Raw genomic sequence first — 27,573 nt, 5'->3', positions numbered from 1 at the left:
AGGGGGGACAGCACATCTCAGCCGGCACTGGGGTGGGGTGCAGTGGCCCCTCTACATCGGCCGGGCCCAGATAACAGAAGGAACTTGACGCACTGAAGCAGCCACAAGACAGACTCCTTCATCTGCTTTGAACCCTCTCCGGCAAGATGGCGCGCACGTGGGTCCCAAGTGCAGAGTCAGCCAGTGGAGCCATGTCAGACACAGCGGAGGGTCTATCACACTGCTTCCAAGAGGCAGAAGGGCCGCTGCCCTACACACGCACAGCGCAGCCACTGGTCAGACAGCTCGTCCACCTCCTGCCTTACCCTGGCCTGAAGTTCCGCTCTTGTCCGCCTCCAAACAGCATCGGGTAGAGAGGGGTGTGCTCACCAAGCCCTCGGACGTAGAGCGCTCCGATCCTGGGGCCGTAGAACTGAAAGGAAAAGCCAGTCACTCATCCAACAAGAACCTTCGGGGACCTTCTCCTGCACGTGCTGAGACGGACACGGAGATGCTCTCTAACGTGATGGCCCTGCTTTCTGCGGCCTCGTGGCCGGGACCTGTCCAGACATGGGTGCGGGGCAGGTGCTGGACGCTGGGCTCCAGCTCAGGGGCAGAGGGCACCTGCTTGCCACAGGAGAGACTGACGGATGGGCTGGAGCCAGAGGTGGCCGAGGGCTGTCCTGTGGGCAGCTCCTGCTCTCACAGCCTCATTAGGGAGAAGTTTTACATGCCGGCGCGTCAGGTGGGCACACTCACTCCCTTGGGAACCAGCTGGGAAGAAAGTACTAAAAATACTCCCAGTTCTCTTGGCTGCTGGAGAGAGACACACGAGCTTCAGAAGGGTCTTTACTGCTAACTATTAGTATTTCCCCAGCACAGCCTAGAGCTGAGGGTCGCTAAAAGCACACCTTCACTGTCTGAGCTGCCCTGTGAATCAGGTTAGACAAGCCCTCACTGTTGAGCCCTGCTGGGTGGGGCTGGGGGTGGGCTGGGAGTACAGAGAACACTCTGCAGCTGCTCAGTCATCCACCCATGTCTGACTCTGTGCAGCCCCATGGACTGCAGCCCGCCCGACTCCTCTGTCCATGGGATTCTCCAGGCAGGAATATGGAGTGGGCTGCCATGCCCGCCTCCAGGGGATCTCCCCAAGCCAGGGATCGAACACGAGTCTCTTACGTCTCCTGCGCTGGAGGCAGGTTCTTTACCACTTGTGCCACCTGGGAAGCTGCAGAGAACACTCACTCCCGGGCTAAGCCCACCTGAGACCACCCCCCACCCTCTCCCTCCCTACCTCCCCACCCCCTCCCTCTACCCTCTCCACAGCCTTGCCTGGCCACAGGGCCACAGTCCGCCTGGCACCTTGACCCAGGGCCTTGCTGGGCAGGCACGCCAGGCACGCCAGGTGAGGGAGGGTGAGTGGTGCCCTAGGCTCTGGTCAGGGGTGAGCCTCACGGGTGTCGAGGAGCCTCCCTGCGGGAGGGCAGGGGGGCGGGCGGACGAACCTTGTGCCCCACGATGGTCAGGAAGTCCACGCCCAGGTCCCGCACGTCCACGCGCTGCTTCCCCAGGGCCTGGGCAGCATCCGTGTGCACAAGCACCCCCGGCAGCCCCCCTGCCACCCGCTGTTGGTTCAGGGCTCGGACTCGCCGGCTGATCTCAGGCACGGGCTGGAGAGGGGAGAGCAGACAGTGGGCAGTCACTTTGATTCCATGGAGACGGAGTCAAAGAAACGAGGAGCTGTGAGCGAGAGTGTGGCGGAAGTTCCCAGACTAAAGAATGGAGGAAAAGGGGAGTCCGGGCCAGAAGCCCGCGTCCCCGTCGGTCTCCCCAGGAGGACAGCGACTCACCATGATGACACCCGTCTCGTTGTTGGCCAGCATGATGGTCACCAGGCACGTGGCCGGGCGGACGGCCGCCAGGATGTCCTCAGCCTCCACCTGCCCATTCACCTTGGACACGGGGACGAAGGTGACCTCTGAGGAGTAAGACACAAATGTGAGGTCAGCCCAACAAGGCCTCCTCTCTGGAATGGGACACAGTGAAAAAGCAATTTATTGTGAAGGTTCAGAAGACTCTGAAGGAACATGAGCCACTCTTTGTCAGCAGGCCCACAGACAGTGGCTTGCAGGCTTCACCAATGAGCCTTAGTGGTGGGGTCTCTGGGGACCCTCTGTTCTCCGCTGAGGGGCCTGTGAGCAGCTGAGACAGCTTGGTTCACAAGAGCATCTTGAGGTGCCAGCGACGTGACCTTCACTCACTCGGCACTGACCCAGCCCTCCTTAAGCCCCTCCTGTACCTGGCACTGCCCCAGCACTTAGACCCCTGCTACTGCACATGGCAGACAGGCAGGGTAACTAAGCCCAGGTTTCGGGTGCAAAATGCTGAAGACGACACACCCACTTTCCCCTCAAGATCCCACTGAAACAAGAGAGCGGATATATTTCTCAACATGGGCAGCAACTTGTGGACAAGGAATTCTGAGCCATGCCCAGAATACACAGAGATGGTGGCATCAGGTTAATGCCAACAGGGAAACCCACCCAGGTTGTGGACAGGTGAAAACTAACTCCACAAAGAGTAGGAAAGGACCCAGAGGTCAGCTGAGTTCAGGTGCACACACGGAGAGCAGGGCGGGGGGCACCGACTGTGGAGGCAGGCAGAGGACCCCACCCCACGCCCACAAGTGGGCGGCAGAGGCGCTGGCCTGGCCAGCAGGCCCAGGCGGGCTCCTGGCGTGGGGGTGGGAGGGGGCGGGGGGGCAGCAAGAGACGGCTGCTGCTGGTGCCTCCACTGTGGGACTCAGAGGGGAGCGAAGCAAAGGCTACTCCAGCCAGGAGTTTTGTCTCTTTACTACATACATGAACACCTGCTCCTCATCATCAGTCCTCAGGGAGATGCAGATTAAAGCCCGCCCATTAGAGCCACCTGATACCTGCTAGGATGGCTGTAATAAAAAACACTGACAGCAGACAAATGTTAGCAAGGACCCGGAGAAATCGGAAGCCCACCCGTACCCCAGGCACCAGCGGTGGGAAAGTAAAATGGGGCAACTCCTGTGGAATACAAAGGTTAGGGCTAAACAAGTAGAGCCTTTGAAAGGTGAAACACAGAATTACCATGAGACCCAGCAGTTCCACTCCTGGGAACTGCTGGATAGATACTCAAGAGAGATAGATACTGATAGATACTGATAGATACTGATAGATACTCGAGAGAAACAAAAACATACATCCAGACAAACACTTCTGCACAAATGCTCCTAATGGCATTATTCATATTAATATCAAATGTTCATCAATGATGAACAGATAAAATGTGAATACCATTCAGCCATAACAAGGGATGAAGTATTGGCACAGGCTACAATGCGGGTGAGCCTTGAAGACACGGTGCTATGTGAAAGCAGCCAATGACAAAGGCCACATATCCGATGATTCCCTCACATGACAGTCAGAATGGGCAAATCTCCAGAGACAACTCTGTGGACCAGCTTGCCCGGGGTGAGGGAAACAGTTACAGCTACAGGTAACGAGGTCCTTTGTGGGAACATGAAAGGCATCATAACTGATCGTGGTGATGGTCACACAACTCTGTGAATACACTTTAAAGAGACTGAAATGCACACTTCAAATGGGTTCAGGGTGTAGTGTGTGAGTTCCGTCTCCGTAAGCGGACATTCACGAAAGCAAACCCACTTGGGTGTGTGGAGGTGAGGGGTGGGAGACAGGCAAGGTCAAGTCCCCATTCACACCAGGGAGTCGACAGACAGGTGTTTGAGTGATAAACTGAGAAATGGAGGTTATGTTTGTAAGCGCCTAAGTATTCACGTGGAAGCAGCTAAAATGATAATACTGAGCGGGAGAAAGTATTGACGGCAAACTCGAGGGCGGCTGCCTCAGGACTAGGGCTGCTGGGGAAGAACCTTTGCTTTTCTTGAAGCCTTTCTGCAGATCTTTACATTATTTCTATCCCTGCGTGTCTATACTTTGTAAAAACTTGTGTAATTTTAAATGAGGTAACCTGTAACAGTAACTAATGACAATGCGTTACATTGCCTTTCCCTGTACAGGTGCGACAGGGATGAAGAGGAACTAGTTTAAACAAGGAAGTCGGACCTGACTTGTTTGGTTAAAGTGGTCCTCTCAGGAAAGATCACAAAGAGAAACCCTTTCCAGTAGTTGAACAGGAAAACAGTTGAATGGGAAAACCAGTAACAAGGCTCACAGTCAGACCGAGCAGTTCGGTCCCACTCCTTTTCCTTAAGATAAAAGCACTTTCCCTGCTTCCCCCCAGGTTTCCAGGAAGATCAGGTAATAAGGCTAACGCTGAACAGAAAAGCACTGTCTTATTCCAAGAAGAGTTCAACCTCAGCTGTTCTGAGAATGATGACTTTTAAAAACTGGTTTTGAAATACTAGTATTGACACCCTATGTCTCAGGATGCCACATCACAGGAAAAGTGGAGGAAGGACCGGAAGTGACCAGGGCCACTGCCACTGCTGAGCAAGCCCTACCTGCCCTCAGACCCCATGGGCAGGGGCACCTCCTGGGGGGCCCTGGACCACCCCTGCCCCTCACAGGGAGGCCCGAGCCTCCTCTGTGCCGAGAGAAGGGCTCCCAGCAGGAGGGCACTTGTTCTTGTTTTTGCCACCAGAAGTCATGTCTACTGCGTCCTTTTCCTTTCTACCAGAGGGAGGAAGCCAAGACTTAATGATTAAAATCAAAGAATGAAAACCACGAGTTAGCGTTTATAGATGTGCTACTAAATATGCATTTACTTATCGTGCACAAAGGGCTTCCCTGCTGGCTCCGTGGTAAAGAATCTGCCTGCGATGCAGCAGATGCGAATTTGATCCCTAAGTCAGGAAAATCCCCTGGAGGAGGAAATGGCAGCCCATTCCAGTATTCTTGCCTAGAGAATTCCACAGAGGAGCCTGGTAAGGCAGTCCATGGGGTTGCAAAGAGTTGGACACCACCACCATACCATGTAAAGAACGAAGAGTTCATGGTGAGCTGGGCTCTGGATTGAGCAAAGTGGTAATTCTTTCCAGGTCTTCAAGTCTTATGAGGCACTGGACTATGGGAGAGTAAGCAACTTGGCAACCGGGAGGTGGTGTGTGTGTGATCATACACAAGACTCTACGTATCATTAGATGATAAATAACCAGTTCCACACACTGATTATAGTGGTGTGTGTTTGTGTGTGTGTGTGATCACACACAAGAGTCTATGCACCATTCAGTGATAAATGACCTGTTCCACACACTGATCGATTTGTCCCTTAGGGAAAGTCTGGAAGAAGCACAGGCCGTGTAAGCGTCGCACCGCAGCACGGCCTGGCGGGCGGGTGCCAGAGGGCAGGTGGGCCACGTGGCCCCCGGGCCGGCCAGCAGTCACTCACCGGCCACTCGCTCCTCCCTGAGGTGCTCCAGTGGCAGGCGGATGGAGTCGTGCTCCACGGTGCAGGTGATGATGTGGGGCAGGGCCCCGTCCACCGGGTTGGGATGCCCGCCCGTGTCCCCGTTGGCGGCGTGGACTTTGTGGAAGTGCTTCACCACGGACTGGATTACTAAATTATTTGACTGCAGAGACAGAGTGGAAAGGTCACTTACAGTAACCACCCGAGGGGAGCCGTCGAGGGACAACCGCTCTCATTTGCAGTTTCTTTTCTGGCTAACGTGGGAAAAAATGGTCTCAAAGAAATTCAGCTCCTGAGCTGCGCCTTCTGAAAGACCCAAATACAAAGATCTGGGGCTTTTCAATTTTCAGAAATGTCAGAATTCACTTCTGGTGAATTCTGATTTTTGTTATTGTTGTTAAGCAACATTATACATTAAAATTTTTCTAAATCTGTTAAAAAAGCATATTTTGCCCAGGCACCCACCGCTGGTGGGAGTGTGAACTGGCGCAACCCCTGTTAAGGGCCACCTGGTGCATCCATCAAATAAGCCCTCTGACTCAGGAGGTCTACTTCCCGTACTTGATCCTACAGCTCCGCTTGCCCAGAAGCAAAGCGATGGACGTGAAGTTGATCAAGTACAAAGATGAAGCAGCAAAATCTTAGAAGCCCCTCAATGTCTGTCAATACGGGGACTTGGTAAATAGCTACACATTGTCTAGTGGACGCCAAGCAGCTGTAGCATTGACGGACTGCTCACAGGCTGGTGCACAGGCCTCAAAGGCACGCGTTAAGTGCAGGAAGGCAGCAGGCGCTGGGCGCAGCGCCCTGCAGTCTGTATAAAAAGGGCGAGACACACACTCACACCCCGCTCCCCACCACATTCTTCCTCGAAGAGGTAGAAAGGGAAGGAGAGAAGATAAAATCAGCTACACCCTTAGCTGCTTTTAAGGCAGAGACTGTCTCTGCAGGACTCGACAGAAACAGTGCTGGTCTCCTGTAGGGACAGGAAGTGGATAACTCAGGAGATGGGGTGGGAGATTTGTAAATCTTTTTCTCTTATTATTATTATTATAACAGTATTATTATGATTGTTCTCATCATTATTATTATATATGGGCTTCCCTGGTAGCTTAGCTGGTAAAGAATCTGCCTGCAATGCAGGAGACCTGGTTCGACTCCTGGCTTGGGAAGATCCTCCGGCCTGGAGAATTCCATGGACTGTATAGTCCATGGGGTTGCAAAGAGTTGGACACGACTGAGCGACTTTCACTTCACTCTTGTTATTAAATATAGCATACATACAGAAGAGCATAGGAATGTAAGTTTAATGAGAAAGTATGACAGTGAACATCTGAGTAACAGTGACCTGGATCAAGAGGAAAAACAGCCCCCACTTAGCCCCCCGCAATCACCACCTCCCCCACCCCAGCTGACCGCCACCCTGATTTGTATGGTACTCATTTTCCTGCTTGTCTTTACACGTTTCCTTCCTGTGTAAGCATTGCTAACTGATTTTGCTTATTTTGCCTCCTTCTGACCTTCTTTTTCTCAACTGAACATTGAACCTATTCAGGCGCCCGAAGGCACGGCCTGCAGGAAGGCAGGGGCTGTGAGGAGCCCACACACTGTCACCCGCTGGGACTGAAAGGCTCTGAGTGTAAACAGGGGGCCCTGGGGGAGAATGAGGCAGGCAGTGCAGGGACCCCAAGGCCCGAGACGCATCAACCTGGGTGGCTGGGGGGAGCGGGTCAGGATGGACGGCTTGGATGTGCTTCTCTGAGTGGCGGGTGGTTCTTTATAAAGTCCCAGGTCACCCCTTTCTGAGAACACTGCTGCCTGCACAGCGATTCCTGGTCCAGAAAGGGGGGCCCTCGGGGGCCGCACACCTTGGGTCAGAGCTGATCGACCCACCGTGAACTGACAAAGGTGCCAGGCCGCCTCCACCCGCAGGTACCAAGGGGCACAGGACGCCATGCCGAGTGCCCCGGAGCTGCTGGAAACACGGCAGCCCCTGTGCGAACCAGCCGGTCACAACCGAAAACGCGCCTCGTGCCTTCAGGTCAACAGGCGGCTTGGCACCTGGCCCCAGACGAGATCAAGATGGCCCACAGGGCAGCTGGAGCGGTTGCTTACGGGCCATCAGGAGTCTGGACCTGGTGTGTGGGGGTGCTCACTGCCCAGGGGCCTGTAAGCAGCCCCCTGCCCCTAACCCGGCCCCTCCGGCGGGGGTCAGCTTAGTCTTGGGCTGGCACCCTCTGATCCACACCTGGGAGTGCTCTGGCTGCCGCAGGGCACCAGCTGGTACCCTCCACCTGGGACTGCCCCAGAGACATGAGCACGCATCCGTGCTGTTTGGAGGGACGTGTGGGCCACCCCTGGTCTCCGCTGTCACGAAGGTGGCATGAATGGCCCCACGTGCCCCTGGTGTCCACGTGGCCCGTTCTTCTCGGGGATGTCCCCAAGCGGAGCAGCTGGCTGACAGGGAGACACGGCCTCAGCTTCGCTGGGCAGTGCCTGCCCACCTTGAGCATGGTTTCCAGCCTGGGCCCCTGCCTGCCCTGTGCTCGATACCTCCTGCCATCGGACGTCTTACTTCTTCCATCCTGACGGGTGTGCAGAGGCGCCATGTTGCTGTTTACCTTGGATTCTGAACAGTTATGAGGCTGAGAACCGTTTCCCACGTAGAAACCACAAGGGCGTCTCCTTAGTGCGCGGTTTAACGCGTTTCTCGCCCGTTTCCTACCGGGTTGTCTGCAGGCATGTTCTGGATGTGAGTCTTCTGTCCGTTATTTGCGGCAAACATCTTTTCCCAACACCTGGCTGGGCTTCTGATTTCCCTCAGGGTTCACTGAGGAACTACAGTTTGCTTTGTGGTGGTGGGAGAATTTTTCAGTCTTTTATGGTTAAAGGTTTCTGTATTTTATTTAGGAAATCTTTCCCTCCTCAGCATCACAAGGGCCAGGGCTCATCACGTGACAGGGCCCATTCAGGTACGGCCCTGTTTCTGGCCCGGTGCTTCTCATAGCCCTAAGACCATCTATCTTAATTCATAGAGCAATTCACTGCATTCTTAATCTTCAAGAAGTCTTGGCTATTCTTGGCATTTTGTATTTCCATATGGTGAGGCGCCATGAAAAAAGGAGTCAGAATTCTGACCGACGTCGCACTGAATCCACAGATCTAAAGAGCTGACACACTTACATTGAGTCTTCCCATCTGTGAACATGATACACGCTCCAGTTATTCAGAACTTCTTTGAAGGCTCTCGGTAATAAATTCTATTCCTTTCCCAATGTGTGTGTGTATTGGAGCGGGGAGTGGTTTACAAAATCTTTTTTACTCGATTTATTTCCTAAGTATTTGACATTTTTTGGTACTCTGATAAATATGCATTGTGGCTGATACATAAAAATACACTTGATTTTCTTAATCTAATAACTTTGTTAAATTTACTTACTAATAATCTAGCTGCAGATTCTTTTTTTTTTAATGTGGACAGTCACATCACCTGTGAAAGACCTTCCTTTCCAATAAGGAAATGAGGTGGTGAGAATGACTGAGTAGAGGGCTTGATGCCATCACACTATCATTGAGAATCTTCTATCTGTTTAAAAAGAAATCCCTTTCAAATGGGTCAAACCTCACACTCCTTTTTTTCCAAAATCGGAGTATGGTTGATTTACAATGTTGTGTTAGATTCAGGTGTACAGCAGAGGGATTGAGTTATACATACATACATTCTTTTTCAGATTTTTTTCCAATACAAGTTATTACCAGATATTGAATATAGCCCCCTGTGCTGTGCAATAGGTCTTTGTTGCTTATCTGTTTTATATATAGTAGTGTGTATATATTAATCCCAAACTCCTAACTTATCTCTCCTTGCCCCCGCTTCCCCTTTGGTAACCACAGCTTCTTTTCTAAGTCTGTGAGTCTATTTCTGTTTTATAAATCAGTTCATTTGGATCATTTTTTTTAAGATTCTATGTATAAGAGATATCATACAATACTTGTCTTTCTCTGAGTCACCTCACTCAGCATGCATTAATTTATATACCAAGTCTTCTTTATTCACTCGTCTGTTGATGGACACTTAGGTCACTTCCACATCTTGGCTATTGTAAACAGTGCTGCTGTGAACACTGAGGTGCACGTATCTTTTTGAATTAGGGTTTTCAGCTTTTCTGGGTATATGCCCAGGAGTGGGATTGCTGAATCATAGGGTAACTCTATTTTTAATTTTTAAGGCACCTCCATAGGGCTTCCCTGGTGGCTCAGATGGTAAAGATCCGCCTGCAATGTGAGAGACCTGGGTTTAATACCTGGGTCAGGAAGATCTGGAGAGAGGAATGGCTACCCACTCCAGGGTTCTTGCCTGGAGAATTCTATGGATAGAGGAGCCTGGCGGGCTACAGTCCATGGGGTCCCAAAGAGTTGGACATGACTGAGTGACTAAGCAAACACACATACTGTTCTCCATAGTGGCTGCATCAATTTACATTCCCACCAACAATGTAGGAGGGTTCCCTTTTCTCCATAACCTCTCCAGCATTTGTTGTTTATAGATGTTTTGATGATGGCCATTCTGACTGCAAACCTCTTAATAAGTAAACTTAGGATATAAAGGAATGATTCCAGGGCAAAATGACGGAGAAACTCTCTTTATTGAGACAGCAATGCAAAGCACGTTAATTCATATGTTAGGTAACAAATATCCTATCAGCCCCCTGGAATTCACTTATAGGATGAATGCTGCCTAATAATATCAGGCTGATTTGCAAAATACCAGGACAAAGCATTACTCTTTCTTTAAAAGACAATAATACCAAGAGGGCACCACCTCATATTTTTTTTTAATAAAGAACACGAGACTGTGGACTGTTTACCTCGGTGCCCCCCGAAGTGAAGATCACGTCCTGAGGCTGCCCACCTATCACCTTGGCGAGGTTCTCCCGGGCCGTGTTGATAATCTCCTTGGCCTTCCTACCTGGAGGAACCAAAGTGGAAATTCAGTAACTTTGCTGCACCAAATCCAATCAACACACATTTAAAGGAACGACCAGCCATGAGGGAGCAGGAGGGCCGAGTGGGTGGTTCTAGGACAACACGTGTTCACTACCGTGAGTGACAGCCTAGATGTCACGTGGCCAAGGGACAGCGGGAGGAGGCCAGCAAATCAGGGGAAGCTACTGAGACTCAAGGGACTTGGGAGGAGCTAGAAACAGCTGGGGGAGGAGGCTGGAGCCCTAAAACTCTGAGATGTGGCTTTCTTCTTACCCGATGCTACGAGAGAGGATCTGTGGCCATCTGCTCTGCTTCCCATTTGGGAAGATGGGAGAAGGAAAGGGTGGAGTAATAGACCACGCTGCAAAACAACAAAAGTAAGCAGAAACAGAACCCACGACTGCTTGACACAAAGCCCAGTGCCATATGTCACAGTGCAGGTCCCCTCGGTCACTAAAGAGGTCACCGCCCCAGGGACACATTTGCTTTCAAACCTGGGCTCAGAGCCCAGTTCACGGGAGAGCAGGCAGCAGGAACTGAGCTTCACGTGGTAGAGAAAGAAGGGCTCAGGGCACGAATTGTGGAGATGTCCATGACCATTCATACTTCGACTACAGACCAGTAGCCTCCAGACCTTTTGACCTCAGTCCTATTTATAAAAATACTTTTTTGAGCAGGTACCACTATAATAAATATGTAAATAAGAAAACACACATAAAGATAGAAATGTAAAAAGATGCGGTAAAAATATATATACAAAGTCATCCACACACTCCCTAAGACTACTGCGTTTTCATTACAAGTTAGGAAGGCCTGCGGTATTTAGGAGACCCAGTCAGTTCAGTTAGTGATACTTGAAAGACTGTGATTAGCGTCAGTCAACATGGGCAGGAGCCAGTCAACATGGGCAGGAGCACCGCGGAGCTCCTCGGGCTCGCCGCTCGGGCCCGTCCACCTGCTCCCTCCCCATCCTGCCCCAGGATTCTGTTGAGAAGCCCCTCAGAGGAGCCTCTGGGCTGATCCTCGGCCCACCCCGCCTTCCCTCCCCATAGTGTGCGGCAGCCTGCAGCCTTTCCCAGCCTGCAGCCTTTCCCGAGGCACTGACAGATGCACTGACAGACCTTCCTCTAAGCGTTTCTTTTCTTTTTCCTTTTCAGAAGTGGGTTTCATAATTTACATACTGGTTTGCAAAAACTCCCCCTTCCACTCATCGACAAAGTCTTGGAGACCCTTCTTCATAAGGATTCGTGGGGCTACCTCTCTACCGTCATGTGCCTATTAGAGCAGCTAAAATGAAAAGACTGGCCAGTCCAAGTGGTCAGGACGTTATGGAGGAAATGCAACTCTCATCCCGCCGGTGGGAACACAGAATGGTACAAGTGCTCTGGAGAGAGGGCAGAGGTTTCTTAAGAAGTCAATCTCCACTTCCCATCTGATCCCACCATTCTGCTCCTAGGTATTTATGGTAAACATTGTTTACCCAGGAAAAAAGAGGCGATGACCATGACTCGTCCATCGACGACGTTCACAGCAGTGTTATTTTCAATTGCCAAGAACCGGACCAGCTCACACACCCACCAGCAGGTGAGAGCATGAACACGGCATAACAGAACACCACTTGGCAGGGAAGACAAACCAGCTGTGACAGTCACACAGGTCAACCTCAAGGTAACTACGCTGACGGAAAGAAGCCAGATGAAAACTGCTAAGATCCCATCTTCATACCGACACAAACAATGCCCACCGCTCACAGGGCAGGACGAGAGCCTCTTCCTGAGGGTTATTCCTAAACTTCTTCATGACAAATGCTTTTTATTAGCATTCAATTCTTTTCCACATTCTCCAGTTTATGCATGAGAAAGTTCAGTTTCTCTAGACGAAAAATTAGCTACAAGGCAAAGTCCAAAAGATTAATCAGAATACAAGTATAAAATAAACCAACAATGAAGTTAATGAATGACTAGTATCTGATTTTGAAAAGGCTTTTAGTTACCAAGTTTACTAAGCAAATGGACATGAAAACCCACAAAAGCCTGTAAATCTGTACACAAGTATTGCTAAGTCAGAGGCTTCCCTGGTGGCTCAGCATAAAGAACTTGTCTGCCAATGCAGGAGACCCAGGTTCCATCCTTGGGTCAGGAAGATCTCCTGGAAAAGGAAATGGCAACCCACTCCAGTACTCTTGCCTGAAAAATTTCATGGACTGAGGAGCCTGGCCGGCTACAGTCCATGGAGTTGCAAAGAGTCCGACATGACTTAGTGACTAAAACAACACTGCTAAGTCAATTCTAAAGGAAACCAACCCTGAATATTCATTGGAGGGACTGATGCTGAAGCTGAAGCTCCAATACTTTGGCCACCTGATGCGAAGAACCAACTCAACAGAAAAGACCCTGATGCTGGGAAAGATTGAAGGCAAAAGGAGAAGGTGACAGCAGAGGATGAGATGGTTGGATGGCATCACCGACTCAATGGACATGAATTTGAGCGAACTCCGGGACAGGGGCTTCCCTGATAGCTCAGCTGGTAAAGACTCTGCCTGCAATGCAGGAGATCCTGGTTTGATTCCTGGGTCGGGAAGATCTGCTGAAGAAGGGATAGGCTATACACTCCAGTATTCTTGGGCTTCCCTTGTGGCTCAGCTGGTAAAGAATCCACCTGGAATGCGGGAGACCTGGGTTCAATCCCTGGGTTGGGAACATCCCCTGGAGAAGGGAAAGGCTACCCACTCCAGTATTCTGACCTGGAGAAATCCACGGACTGCACAGTGTACAGTCCATCAGTCCATGGGATCGCAAAGAGTTGGACACGCCTGAGCAACTTATCATGCATGCAGCATGCATCCCTGATAAAACTGTAAATAAGAAGGCACAGCTTCAGCTCACCATCTGCAAAACACAATGTGACTCAGCCAAGTAACTACTGATCTAAAGCAAATTATTTTGCAGAACCTCCAACTTAAAGCTCTACATGGAAACAACAATAAATGAGAAACATATTTCCAACAGACTGTGGAAAATTCTTTAAGGGGTAGGAATACCAGACCACCTGATCTGCCTCCTGAGAAATCTGTATGCAGGTCAAGAAGCAACAGTTAGAACTGGACATGGAATAACAAACTGGTTCCAAATCGGGAAAGGAGTACATTAATGCTGTATATTGTCACCTTGCTTATTTAACTTATATGCAGAGTACATCATGAGAAATGCTGGGCTGGAAGAAGCATAAGCTGGAATCAAAATTGCCGGGAGAAATATCAATAACCTCAGATATGCAAATGACACCACCCTTATGGCAGAAAGTGAAGAACTAAAGAGCCTCTCGATGAGGGTGAAAGAGGAGAGTGAAAAAGTTGGCTTAAAACTCAACATTCAGAAAACTAAGATCATAGTACCGTGTGCCATCACTTCATGGCAAATAGATGGAGCAACAATGGAAACAGTGGAAGACTTTGTTTTTTTGGTCTCCCAAATCACTGCAGATGGTGACTGCAGCCATGAAATTAAAAGACACTTGCTCCTTGGAAGGAAAGTTATGACCAACCTAGATAGCATATTCAAAAGCAGAGACATTACTTTGCCAACAAAGGTCAATACAATAAATGCTAAGGTTTTTCCAGTAGTCATGTATGGATGAGAGAATTGGATTGTAAAGAAAGCTGAGTGCCAAAGAATTGATACTTTTGAACTGTGGTGTTGGAGAAGACTCTTGAGAGTCCCTCAGACTGCAAGGAGATTCAACCAGTCAATCCTGAATATTCACTGTGAGGACTGATGCTGAAGCTGAAACTCCAATCCTTTGGCCACCTGGTGCGAAGAATGGACTCACTGGCAAAGACCCTAATGCTGGGAAAGATTGAAGGCATGAGGAGAAGGGGACGACAGAGGATGAGATGGTTGGATGGCATCACCAACTCAATGGACATGAGTTTGATTAAGCTCCAGGAGCTGGTGATGGACAGGGAAGCCTGGCGTGCTGCAGTCCATGGGGTTGCAAAGAGTCAGACGTGACTGAGCAACTGAACTGAACTGAAAGAACTTTAATTTTTATTTTTAAAAAAGGAGGCCAGGATTCTATGTGATCCTGATTACGTAAAAGATCTAGTTTGCAATTTTGTAAGGATCGATGGAGACAGATACATGACAGGGTCTTATAAGCACTGTTATTACAAACAACTTTTTTTTTCGATTGTGCCTTGCAGCAAACAGGGTCTTAGTTCCCTGACCAGGAATCAAACCCATGCCTGCCCCCTGCATTGGGAGCACAGAGTCTTAACCAGTGGATCACCAGAGAAGTGCCCTACAAGCAGCTCTTAATAAGACATCTTTTTCATCTGAGAAAGGGGGACAGGAGAGCATGTTAAAGATGAAAGATTATGGTATCAACAAAGCTCAAATTTGGTCTTTTCAAGAAAAAAAAAAAAAAACTCTCCAGAATTACAGCTAAAGACGTGCAGTTACCAGAAAATCCACTCAAAACCGAGTCATGCCATGTGGTGTAGAGTTCCTGCAAGAGTTCCCCTGCCCTTCATCTCAGATCTGGGCACGTCTTCTAGAATTACCTGCTGGGTAAGAGCTACTGGGATTTCCCCAGGCTTCCCGCATGGCCTCCGTCATGGCCTCAATGACTTCTGGCTCCAGGGGAGTGGTTGCATTATAGTCCATATACACTTTCCTGCTGGAGAGAAAACAAAGACGTGCCTCTTAAGGACAAGAAGATGGAATGTGGAAGAACAGCTGCACTCAGTCTATGCTGTCAGCAGGAGCAAATAACGTCAAGGCCAGGGGCTCTCCTGCAATCACACTGTGCGCCTAGGGCGTCCGCATCTGTGTCACTTACGGGAAATGTGTGCAGGATTTCTCATTATCTAGCATTCTTGCCTGGAGAATCCCATGGACAGAGGAGCCTGGTTGGCTACAGTTCGTAGGGTTGCAGAGAGTCGGACATGACTGAAGTAGCTTATAGGAGGAGGAGTATTTGCTAGTTTCCTTTACCACTGCTAGGAGACTGTCCACTTAGACTTCCAGAGCTTCTTTCCACCCCGTGCTGCTTCCTTCTGATGGAAAGGGGGAACCTTGCAGGCCCAGGGAGTCACACATTCCTGAGGGCTTTTCCCCTGGTGTTTGAACTTCGCCACTTCACTGGCAGTTTTCCTGTATTTCCCCGTGGTGTCTGTGATGGCCATGAGGCTCGGGTAACCTAGGCTCCCACGGTTCCTCTCACGGCCCCTCTGTGTCCCCCACACTGCAATCTCAGGGGTTCTTCTCTTTGCATTTTCCGTTTTCTTTGCCCGTAATGATGATGCCCTCCACCACTGCCTTACTTTTTAGGTCTTTGCTCAACTTGACCTCATGAGGCTAGTTTCTAAATGAAACTGCAGCCACCCCTGCCCTCCTCCCCAGGGCTGTGTGTCCCCCTGCTTCTCCACAGCACCCCATCATCTAACACACGAGACTTGCCCCTTGTTAATTCTCTGCCTTGATAGAATGTAACTGAACAGCAGCTCCACAAGCTCCCATATTCCTCCCAGGTGTGTCACCAACATTGAGGACAACAGCTGGCACACAGTAGGGGCTTGACATATAAGGTGACAAATGTCATAAGAAAGTGCACAGTCCCTGAAAGATTCCTAGGTGAAATTTACCTGTGTGTATACACACACACACACACACACATACATATATATATATATATAAAAGAGGGCTTTCCTGGTGGCTCAGAGGTTAAAGTGTTTGCCTGCAATGCGGGAGACCTGGGTTTGATCCCTGGGTTGGGAAGATCCCCTGGAGAAGGAAATGGCAACCCACTCCAGTATTCTTGCCTGGAGAATCCCATGGATGGAGGAGCCTGGTGGGCTACAGTCCATGGGGTCGCGAAAAGTCGGACAGGACTGAGCAACTTAACTAACTAACTATATATAGAGAGAGTTATCAGAATCAAAAACTTTCAAGCACAGGGAACTCTACTTAATACTCTGTAATGGCTTATATGGGAAAAGAGCCTTTAAAAAAAAAAAGGAGTGGACACATGTATATATATAACTGATTCACTTTGCTGTACACCTGAAACTAACACAGTATTGAAAATCAACTCCAACAAAGATTTCTTAAAAATCTCAGAAACGTTCATGAATGTATATAGCAGGCAATCCTGTCAGATACTATTCATTATTTTACCTGATTTTTAAGTCAACAATAGTGTTTAAGCCAATTCACATGAAAATTCAAACACAATTACCAATGGTGGCTGCTAAATACATTTTTTTAAATCCACGGAGTGTTTGAATGCAACATCTTGTCTTTAAGATGCCCAAGTACAGGGCTTTGGGGCTTGGGAAACCTGACCAGCATTCCTTGACCACCCTGGGATTAGGAATCCCTGCTGCTGAGAATTAAATCTGCTTGTGTCCCTAACTCTGCTCTCACTTCCGGTAGGTATTTCGAAGTTCCTCATACTACTAGTGAACACACAGCTCTTCAATCTTCTGCTTGGCTGAGTTAATTCACAGCTTGAATTTCAGAGGAACGCATCACAGATTACTCTGCCCCAGTATATGCTGCTTCCTTAAAGTGTTATCAATATTGCATGGGAAAACTAAACTTTATTAGATTCATAACTGAAAAATGAAGAGGCATCGTGAATCTCTGCCTTCAGTCAGTACGTTTTCCTTCCTAGCTCCCTTTTCTCCGTCCCAGGCAAATGAAACCGAAAGAAAGAGCAGTCAGATTTAGGCCTAGACCCAAATGTTAAAGATACATACCCATTTCTCACATTCCGGTAGAGAGGATTACCCCCTCCCCCGCCAAAGTATTTAACAAATTCCTGGATTGAGGATGAAGACTCTTTCAAACACACACCCAAAGCATTTCCCGCCGCGACCCCACCCCCACCCAGGGGAAGAAGGTCCCAGCGTCGGTGGACTGAAGTATCTCCCAGTCTTGCTCCCCACTCTGCCAGCTGCTCAAGCCTGCGAGCTTCCTTCTTAACACTCCCACCCCCGACTCCTTCCCTCACCCCACCTCACCCCCAACCCCCGCTTGGAGCAAGCATCAGCAAGTCGGGCAGGTTTCGTCAGGTACATTCGCTTCTCCGCCACACCTGCGCCCGCTGAGGTCCACACCACCTCTGCCTCCCAGATGATTGCAAAGGATTCCTAACGGGTTTTCCCAATTGCTGCAAACCCTGACTCCCTACCAAGCAGCCAGAAGGAGTCCTGTAAAATATACAACAGCAACCTATAATATAATTAGATTACATCACTTCCCTTATAATTAAATTACATCTGCTCAAACCTCCAGGAGCCCCATCGCAGTGAAAATACGCCCCAAGTTCCCCCCCACCCCGGGTTCTGCCAGTGGACAGCTGCCCCAGGCCCTGCGGTCCGCGGCCCCCGCCGCCCGGGACCCCGCGGGCAGAACTCCTGCTGCGGACTCCTGGGTGTCCCTGGGGTTTTCGGCCGAATCGTCACCTCCCCGGAACCCTTCCCAGGCCCCGCCGTGCGCCGCTCGTCCTCCCGGCGGTCACCGCCACATCCTGCGCGGACCCTCTTGCGCGCGAGTGACCGGCCAGCTGGCCGCTCCCCGGGAAAGCCCCGTTCCGCCGAGAGCGGCCGCCGGCCGCCCCAGCGTCCCTCGGGGAATGACCACCCGCCGGCCGCCACGCGGCGCCTGGAGGGCTTCTTGGAGGAGCGCGCCGACGGCTCTCCCTATCTTCCCCTCTAGGAGCGCACCTCTCGGGCGGGCTCTTCTCCGCTCGACTCCGCGCGTCCCTGTTCCGCGCCCCGGCCGCCTCCATCCCGACGCCACCGCGGCCCGCTTCCAGCCAGCCCCCTCAGGCGAGGCCCAGACCCGCAGAGCCTGTCACGGTTAAGAGCGCCGCCGGGACGGGGCGGGGCTGCGGGCGCCGGGGCGCGTGCGGATTGGCTGAGCCGTGCAGCTCCGGCCAATCCTCGCGCTGCAGCGGCGCTCCGCGGGGAGGCAGGGTCCCCGGTAGCGCGCGCCAAGCAGACGGGCTGGGGGCGGGGCTTCAAACGCGTCACCGGGGTGGTCATGTCGGCGGCGCGCGGGCGCGCGGGCGGGCGGCGCGCTAGGGTGATGTGCTCCGCGGGGAGACGGGGCCCCCGGTCGCGCGCGCTGAGGAGACGGGCTAGGGGCGGGGCTTCAAGCGCGTCCCGGGGGCGTGGTCACGGCGGCGGCGCGCAAGGAGGAGGAGCCTGACCTGGGCCGGCGGGGCTTCGGTCGCGGGTCTGACTATGTCTGCTCGGCTGGAGCTGGATCCGCGGTCAGCCGAGGCCGGTAGGCCGCACCCTGCGCCTCCGCCGTGACCCGACCCTCTGCGCGGGTGACTTAGGGCTCGTCTCGCGAGGGTGGGTCTGAGGGGCTAGGAGAGACCGGAGGAACACCGCGCGGGGCGCGGGGCAGGGGATCTGGCGGGCCTAGGGAGCGGGGGCGCCGCCGGGCACGCGGGAGCGAGGGGAGGAGTAGCGCCGGTACCCGGACGGGAAGGCGCCCCGACCGGCGGAGCACGACCTGTTGGATGGGAGTGTCTAGCGTTCGTGCATCCCGCCGACCGCCGCCGACCGTAACGCGAGTCGGTTGCGAAAGCGGCGAGAGGGCGAGGATGCAGATTCCTGAATGCTAATGAGCCGCCCACCTTCTCTTGCTCTTTTGGCAAGTTAACAGTTTCTGAGTTTGAGCGCCGAGCGTGTGCCAGGCGGTGTTCCAAGCGCCTTTCGTGTATTCACTAGTTTCGTCTTGGCATCACCTTTATCCAGTAGGTACCTGGCAGCTCCACCTTACACGCGAGGACGTTCAGTTAGAGGAAAGGCCAGCATCTTGCCCACCTTCACACGGGGAAGAATGGGGCCAGTATTTGAACGCAGGGGTGCTTTGCCAAGAAATTGAATTTTAGTTGGATTTTTTGTAGACTTGCTCAGTGTTATCTCTTAGGGTCCAGAAGTTGTCTTTTGCAGCTCAGCAAGCCTCTTTCTGGATTCTTTATTTCCTTTCATTCCTGCATGCAAACCGAGCTCATGTCTTGCCAAATGCAGTCTGGAGCAAAAGACACATGAAAATTTAAGAAGCAAATAGATATACAGAAGCTCAGGGCCAGTGAAAAGAAGAGGAAACAGAATGAAGAGTGTCAAGAGCACAGGTCGTAGTTGAGAGGAAGTCTGAAGTGTCTACTGTATATAACACGCAGGAGATACTCATGGTTTTGTGAAAGGAATTTCAGGAGAGCAGTGGGGGAGGATGAGAGTGCAGTGCTGAGGAAGCAAGGAGACAGGAAAAGGTGGAGGATGTAGTCAGCTCTTAGAAGGTTGAGGAAGGAGGTAAGAAGGGGCACAGGATGACGGGGCTTCAAGAAGGCAGCTAACAAGGAGGCGGAAGATGAAGAAGAGGTAAAAAGTCCTGGAGGCAGTGAGCAGTTAGGAGGTTAAGAGCAGAGGTGGGTGGGGAAGTTGACAGGTGGGGGGCAGGCTTCATTCTCTGTATGGAATGCTGTCAGGGTGGGAGCTGGATGGGCCAGGAACTACCCACAAGGGGACTGATCCAGCCCTCCTTGGACTAGTTAGGCAGCAGTTAGAGGTTTGTGGTTCTGGATGGATACATCGAAGGTAGTGGTGGAGTCTAGAGTCGAGAGTGCCCCACACTCAGGACCATGGCCTCGACTCCACTCTTCCTAAAAGCGGTAGCAGCCACATGATTCCAAGTGGGCTGGTCACACACGCAGCAGATGCCTGCAGAGGGTAATTATGAAATCAGTGTCCAGTAAAGATCAAATAGTTGAGGAAATGCCATCCCCATGGCAGTGAAATAGTAAATGCAGCAAAGAGCTCACACCTAAGGGGAAAAAGTCATAAAGCAGAGTAAGTCCTCAGAGAGGAAAGGTCTACAAGGGGTCAGTTCAGTTAGTTCAATCACTCAGTCATGTCCAACTCTTTGCGACCCTATGGACTGCAGCATGCCAAGCTTCCAATGTCCATCACCAACTCCCAGAACTTACTCAAACTCATGTCCATCAAGTCGGTGATGCCATCCAACCATCTCATCCTCTTTTGTCCCCTTCAAGGAGTTAAGGAAACATCTTATTTCTTTAAAAAGGTAGTCATAAGAACAAGCAACAGTTAAAAAAAACAACTGGATGAAAGCTATAATAATTGAGATTTAGAAACTCAATAGGGGGGACTTCCTTGATGGTCCAGTGGTTAAGAATCCGCCTTGCAATGCAGGGGATGTGAGTTTGATCGCTGGTGGGGAAACTAAGATCCCACATGCAGTGGAGCCACTAAGGCCGAGCTCCGCAACTGCTGAGCCTGCGCGCCACAACAGGAGATCCTGCGTGCGGCAACACGATCTCGGACCACAGCTAAGACCTGACACACTCACAGAAGTAAATAAAAATTTTAAAAAACAAAGTGTGTAAAAAAACACTCAGTAGAGTTGCCAGGGATAGGGAGTCAGACAAGCATGAACAGGCAGACCACAGAGAATGTTTAGAGCAGGAAAACCACTGTAAATGATACTATAGCAATAGATGCCTGTCATTATATGTTTGTGGAAACTCATATAATGTCAGACAGCAAGAGTGGACCCCAGTGTCAACTAGGGACTATGGATGACAATGATGTGTCCGTGTAGGTTCAGCGGTTGTTAACAAATGTCTTATATCTGTGTGACGTCAGTAGTAGAGGAGGTAGACGTGTAGGGAACAGGGTGATAGGGGAACTGTTCCGCTCAATTTCTCTGGGAACCTTTAAAACTGCTCTGAAAAATAAAGTCAGTTTTTGAAAAAAATCAATAAATAGGCTGAATAGAACAGGCATAAAGAGTGAATTAATGTGTTAAATGCCCAAGCAGAGGAATTCTGTCAGATCATTGGTCAAAAACAGAGATGCAAAATATGAAAGGTGATTCTCAACCAGGAGTGATTTTTTCTTTCCTGCTGCTGCTGCTGCTAAGTCGCGTCAGTTGTGTCCAACTCTGTGCAACCCCATAGAAGGCAGCCCACCAGGCTCCGCCATCCCTGGGATTCTCCAAGCAAGAACCCTGGAATGGGTTGCCATTTCCCTCTCCAATGCATGAAAGTGAAAAGTGAAAGTGAAGTCGCTCAGTCGTCTCCGACTCTTAGCGACCCCATGGACTGCAGCCTACCAGGCTCCTCTGTCCATGGGATTTTCCAGGCAGGAGTACTGGAGTGGGGTGCCATTGCCTTCTCTGTATTTTCCCTCTAGGGGACATTTAACAATGTCTAAAACGTTAGCTGTCCCCCATCACTGTGGTCGGTGCTTCTGGGACCTGTTAATAACTCGTAAGGCCATATATGCGTTAACCACCCTACAATGCACTGGACAGTCCACCTGGGAGCCACATCTGGCCTAAGTGTCAGCTTAGTGTTGAGGTTGAGAAACCCTGATGTGGTTCCATATTCCCACTTGATACCATGTCTGAGGACTCTGTTCAAAGTTCCTTGCAGTGTTCATCTGCTGGCATGACTTTCAGCTTCTGTATGTATGAGAAACACCTTTATTTTGCCTTCAGCTTTGATACCTTCCCCAGATACAGAATTCTTGCTTGAGATTTTTCTTTCAATAAAGTTTTTTTTTTTTTTTTTTTCCTCCACTGTTTCCTTGCTCATTTTTTCCAACGGGAAACGTGCAACCACCCTTTTCTATGTTCCTTTATACAATATGTGTCTTTATTTCTTGACTGCTTTTACTATTTTGCTGTGGTACTGATTTTAAGCAATGTAGAATGTGATTTGATGTTTTCCTCATGTTCTTGTGCTTTGAAGTTGTTGACCTGGTATCCGTGGGCTTGGCGCATTTATCAATTTGGAAATCTTTTAGTAATTAAATCTTCAAATAATTTTCTCTCTCCCCTGCTCCTTTGGGAACTCCAATTACAAGTTTATTGGGCTGCATGAAGTTTGCCCACAGCTCACCCAAGTTCTGAGTGTTTTCTCCTTAGATATACCGCCACCCACCGTTTTTCATTTTTTTATTGCTGTCTTCCAGTTCATAAATCTTTTCTGCAGCAATATGTAACCTGTCGTTAAACCCATCCAGTAAAGTTTTCATCATGTCTGTTTTTCTTCCGAAAACTGAATTTGTGTCTTATATTTTCCACATCTCTACTTAACACCAGTAGTCTTTTCTTTATCATCTTGAGTTATTTTAACGCTCTGATCTATTAATACTATCATATTTGATAGGCTCTGTTTCTATAGACTGATTTTTTTCTCCCCTCTGACCATGGCTGTTATTTACTTGCTTCTTGCATACCTTGAAGTTTTGTGTTGAATACTAGGCATTGTAAATTTTACCTTCTTGGGTGCTGGGTATATAGCTTACGTAAAAATCTTACTGGGACCCTTATAGGTTTACATGCAGTTGTAAAAATGATACAAAGTCCTTTACTCAGTTTTCCACAATGGTAACATCTCCCTAAACCATAGTAATCCACCCTGCAAATCTTTGCCTTTTAGTGAATTAGACCATTTACATATAATTATTAAATGGTAATAAATCTTAAATCTACCATTATTTATTTTCTATTTGTTTCATCTGGTTCTCAACTCTTTCTCTTTGCTTGTCTTCCTGTGGATAATGTGAACATTTTCCAGTATTACACCTTCATTTCTTCATGTTTAAAAACAGATATGATCCATATACCATAAAATTAACCTTTTAAAGTGTATGGTATTCATAGGTTCTGCAACTAAGTACATCTAATCCCAGCACATTTTCATCACCCCCGACAAGAAACACTGCACTTATTAGCAGTCAATCTCCACTTCCTCTTCCCCACAGCCCTAGCAACAACCAGCTACTTTCTGTCTCTATAGATTTGCCCTGTCTCGGTATTTTATATAAATGGAATCATAAAGCATGTGGCCTTTTGTGTCTAGCTTCTTTCAGTTTGGGTACTGTTTTCAAGGTTTCAGCCCATGTTGTAGCATGTATCAGTAATTCCTTTTTGTTGGTGTTCACTGTTCCTGTGCCTGGCTATTCCGTATTTCGTGTTCCCATCCATCGCTTGATGGGCATCTGCACTGTGTCCAGTTTTGACTGTGATAAATGGTTGCGGTGCACGGGCTTCCTCTAGTTGCTGTGCTCAAGCTCTGCAGCCTGCAGGCTCAGCAGTTGCCTTACAGGCTGTGTTGCCCCTTGGCATGTGGGATCTTAGTTCCCCAACCTGGGATCGAACCTGAGACCCCTGCATTGACAGGCACATTCTTCACCACTGGGCCACCAGGGAAGTCAGTGTGGTTCCTGTATATTTAAACTGAAGAACTTCCAGAATGTTTTTAAAAGGAGCTGCCCCATTTGCCATTCTCATCAGCAGTGTATGAAGATTCCGATTTCTCAACATCCCCAGCAACATCTGATGTCTGTTTTTTAAATTTTATTTTAGCTGTCCTCATGGGTGTGAAGTGGCCCTGATTTGCATCTCCCTAATGACTGAGACACTGATTTATGGTAAGGAATGTATTTTTGACCTTTGTTCCTGTTCCTGGCACAGAGAGGTCAATCCATCTTAGCCACACGGACGAGTCCCCTCTGCCATGTTGTCCTCTCTACAGATGACTTTTGTCTCTTTGTTGTCCTTTCCTGGAGAGTTAACCAAGTCTGCCTCCACATCACTGATCATTGATCCATTTCCCCACATCGGCCTGCCCTGTGCTGTTGTGCATTTACTATTACTTTTTGCCTGCACTGGGTCTTCACTGCTGCACGTGGGCTTGCTCTAGCTGAGTGAGCGGACGCTGCTCTGTGGCAGTGTGCAGGCTTCTCACTGCAGTGGCTCCTCTTGTGGAGCGCTGGCTCTAGGTGTGCGAGCCTCAGTAGTTGTGGTGCATGGGCTCAGTAGCTGTGGTTTGCGGGCCCTGGATCACTGGCTCGGTATTGGTGGGGCAAGGGTTGAGTTGCTCGGCTGCATGTAGATGATTCCCAGATCAGAGATTGAACCCGTGTCCCCTGCAGTGACAAGTGGATTCTTAACCGCTAGGCCGCCTTAGGACTTTTTCATGTGGGGTCAAAGGTGCCATTTACTGCATTTTCCTAAGCAGGTGGATTTTTTTGCCCCCTGGAAAAGTTTCTTTAAATCCTACACTTGGTTCCCAGTACCATGTTTATCCCAAGTCTGCTGGATATTATTCCTTCTTTCTCAGCAGGATTTTTCCAGAGGCCCATTTACTCAAGCAGAGCCAACTGTTGAGACACAGCACCTGTCACTGAAGGGTGGGGGTCTGTTGGCCCGGGTGGCCTGGGCTGGCCGGCATTTCCCGCCCCCAGGCAGGGGCCTGTCCTGAGCAGGCTTGCCTCTGGCGGACTCATGCTCTCAAGCTCCCGCTGCACCTACCTACCGTCAATCATCACGTGGTAAGAACTGACTCAGTCACGCCTGCAGCGAAGATGAGGCCCTGTGCTCCAGGAGCTGACCGATGCCCGGACAAGCAGAAATAGACACACGGGCAGGTGCAGACCTCCCCTGGTGCTTCTGGAAGCCTGGGCGAGGTGAGCACACTGCAAGACTGTCCACCAGCCTGTGAGACCGGCCGGCCACACAGGGGCACCACCTGAACTGAATCCAGAAGGAAGCCCCAGGAGGGACGCTGACGCTGGGGGTGGGACGGGCCTCCCCAGGGCAGGAAAGCCAGGGTCCTGGGTGCAGCAGCAGGCAGAAAGATGGGCCCAGCTGCCTCGGGCTCTGGATGCCAGGCTGGTGCCTCCTCTGGAGGCGCGGGAAGGCTGTAGGAAGCCCCGGTGGCCACGCGTTGGGAGGGTGTGGGGCCGCTGCCCTGTGTCTGCTCCGGTCTCAGCGGGTGTGTGGCAGCTCCCCGCCCCCGCCCTCCCCCCCCCCCCCCGCCCCCGGCCGCTGTTCTGTGGGGACTGCGGTCTGTGTCACACCCTGGTCACTGGTCCCGCCACACACGTGGCAGTGACACTGTGCTCACCCAGGACACAGGCGTCATTTCTCAGACTCTTGAGGCTGAAGCGTGTAGGAGCAGGAAGCAAGGCTGTTTCTCCCAAGCGCTGCACCCAGCTCGTGGCACCCACCCTCATCCAGGTGAGGGGACGGGAGGACGCAGATGAACAGGGTTACTGACGCTGGAGTAAATTCTATTTTTCTTTGGCTCACTGGGCCCCAGCTTCAGTCTGTGGGATCTCTGATCTTCATTGCGGCGTGCAGGACCTTTAGTTGCAGCATGTGGGATCTAGTTCCCTGACCAGGGATCTAACCCAGGCCCCCTGAACTGGGAGCGTGGAGTTGTCATTACTGGAGCACCAAGGAAGTCCCGGAATACATTTCAGAAAGAGCTGTCGGATAACGAATGATTTAAGCAAAATGATCTTTCACCATCGAGCACCATGCGTGGCCTGTGGAACAACTGCAGGGCCTCCCCGGGGTCACGCAGGGGTGAGCATCCCGGGCCGTGAGCTGTGGGGATGCCAACCCTCTCCCCAGGCCCCCGACCACCATCTAGCCTGGTCTGCAGAGCACAGGCCTGTCCATAGTCTCTCCTCCAGCACTGGGAACTCTTGCAAAACCAATGATTTAACTGCCCGTAAGTTTAAAAAAGACAAAAAACCAAAACACCAGTGAATTTACCAGAAGAACTCTGGCCCAGTGTGACTGGTGATCAAAGTGAAAAAGCCCTAAGATGGATTTTTAAAAAGAGATGATAATTCAGTTCTTTATACAGCTTGACACGAGGAAACAGATATCCTTAACAGTGCAAGGTCCCCAAATGCCTCCATCTCTGGGTTTCTTGAAGAACATTTGCCCAACCATGATTCTTTCGGTAAGTCACTTTGGTAACCTGGGGAACCCCAGGGCATGAGCGAGAACTCCAGCAGGAGATGTGGATTCCTCTGAACTGGCCTCTCCAATCTGCTGGATTTGTTTGAGGCAGGGCTGTAGGAGCAGGGAAGGAGAGGTGAGACTGGTTTCCCCATTTCCCAAGTTCTTCAGCAAAGGAAAAGGAAAACATTATTTTACTATGTATCAATGGCATTTTACTACACACACTTTATGAACTTGTAGCAAACCTGACTTTCCAAGATTAAACATTTTTAAGTGGATGGAAGTGAAATGACCCTGGAACAGACTGTACCAGCCGTGAAAGGATCTTGTTAAAGCTGCAGTTAACGCCTTGTTGGACTTCTTATATGGAAAAAGTTCTGCTTGACTTGATCATCCCAGCAAAAGATCCCATGGCAACCGCAATTTTTTTCCCACAGCAGTTCAAGAAAGAAAGAAGGGTGGGGTAACAGAGCAGCCCAGGCTTGTCCCCTGAAGACACGTGACACATCATGGTGGTCACCGCCACCTGGGAGTTTGGCCTCTGAGAGAATTTTGCTAAGCTTCAGAGTCCAGCAAGTCGGTTCAATCTGTTTCTGGTGCCTCTGCCACCAGATGTCCCGAGAGCAGACTTGGGACTCTGCTGAGACTGGCCTGGCTGCGGCCACACCGTAGGGAAGGCTTGCTCCCTCCTGGAACCGTGACATCTTCCTGTGAGTCCCCAGGAATGGAACAAGGGCAGAGGAAAATATGCATGGAACACTGAGACTGGCAAATATGAAGGGACGCGTTCCTTTCAAAGACGACATTCAAAGTGTTAGCTACTACAAATAGTCTGAATAGCACAGAGTCTTCCCACAAATCTCGTACTGCAGACTTCTCCCGCATGTGCACCACCCAGCTTAGTCTGAGTGCCAGAGGTCAGACAGGCAGGCCTCTGGGGCTTTCAGGGCTTAGAGAGAAGGGCAGGTAAAGCAGGGCATCTCCTGAAGTTACCCAAGATCCTGCTCCCTGAGGCTGGCATTGGGCAACACAGACACAGCAGCTGAAAAGCACACCAGGACCCGACGTCCTGGGCTGCAGGGAGAGACACGGCCAGGAGGTCAGTGCTCAGCACCTGAGTAACGCTGGCCCTGGCTCCTCCCAGAGGCAGCATGCAGGCGGTCTGTCCGAGGGAAGGGAAGAGGGGAGATGTGAGCTTCTCCTCCTGCCAGGGGTACCCTGGAGCCATTTCCACGTAGTGTGCCTGAAAACCACGCAGCTGATGCGTGCGATTCTAAGCAGCAGTGGCATGGGGACACAGCACCACCCCAGCTGGCTCCAGGGCCGTTGGGGTACCCAGAGGCCCAGCAGCCCCACCCCTGGCAGATCAGACATCACC

At 50.5% G+C, this 27,573-nt stretch overlaps 1 protein-coding gene across 3 annotated transcripts in view; it reads right to left on the bottom strand.

The window, feature by feature from the left end:
- The window catches only part of SCLY (selenocysteine lyase), a 30,598-nt gene extending 12,329 nt beyond the window's left edge, over positions 1-18,269 (bottom strand). Inside the window, exons 1-7 of one of the 3 annotated variants that reach the window (XM_019958011.2) lie at positions 18,116-18,269; positions 14,948-15,063; positions 10,269-10,369; positions 5,383-5,563; positions 1,830-1,957; positions 1,485-1,649; positions 306-412 (exon numbers count right to left, since the gene is read on the bottom strand). In XM_019958011.2, coding sequence (XP_019813570.2) covers positions 306-412; positions 1,485-1,649; positions 1,830-1,957; positions 5,383-5,563; positions 10,269-10,369; positions 14,948-15,063; positions 18,116-18,180 — 863 coding nt within the window. In that variant the 5' untranslated portion in view covers positions 18,181-18,269. Of the gene's footprint in view, positions 1-305; positions 413-1,484; positions 1,650-1,829; positions 1,958-5,382; positions 5,564-10,268; positions 10,370-10,659; positions 10,748-14,947; positions 15,064-18,115 lie in introns of those variants that run through there. The other 2 variants (XM_019958012.2, XM_019958010.2) reach the window with 2 other exon arrangements.
- Positions 18,270-27,573: the final 9,304 nt, after the last annotated feature.

This window comes from Bos indicus, chromosome 3, assembly GCF_029378745.1.
Source record: "Bos indicus isolate NIAB-ARS_2022 breed Sahiwal x Tharparkar chromosome 3, NIAB-ARS_B.indTharparkar_mat_pri_1.0, whole genome shotgun sequence".
NCBI lineage: Eukaryota > Metazoa > Chordata > Mammalia > Artiodactyla > Bovidae > Bos > Bos indicus.
Note: the sequence above shows the minus strand (reverse complement) of the source record. Positions and strands in the feature narration are given on the sequence as shown.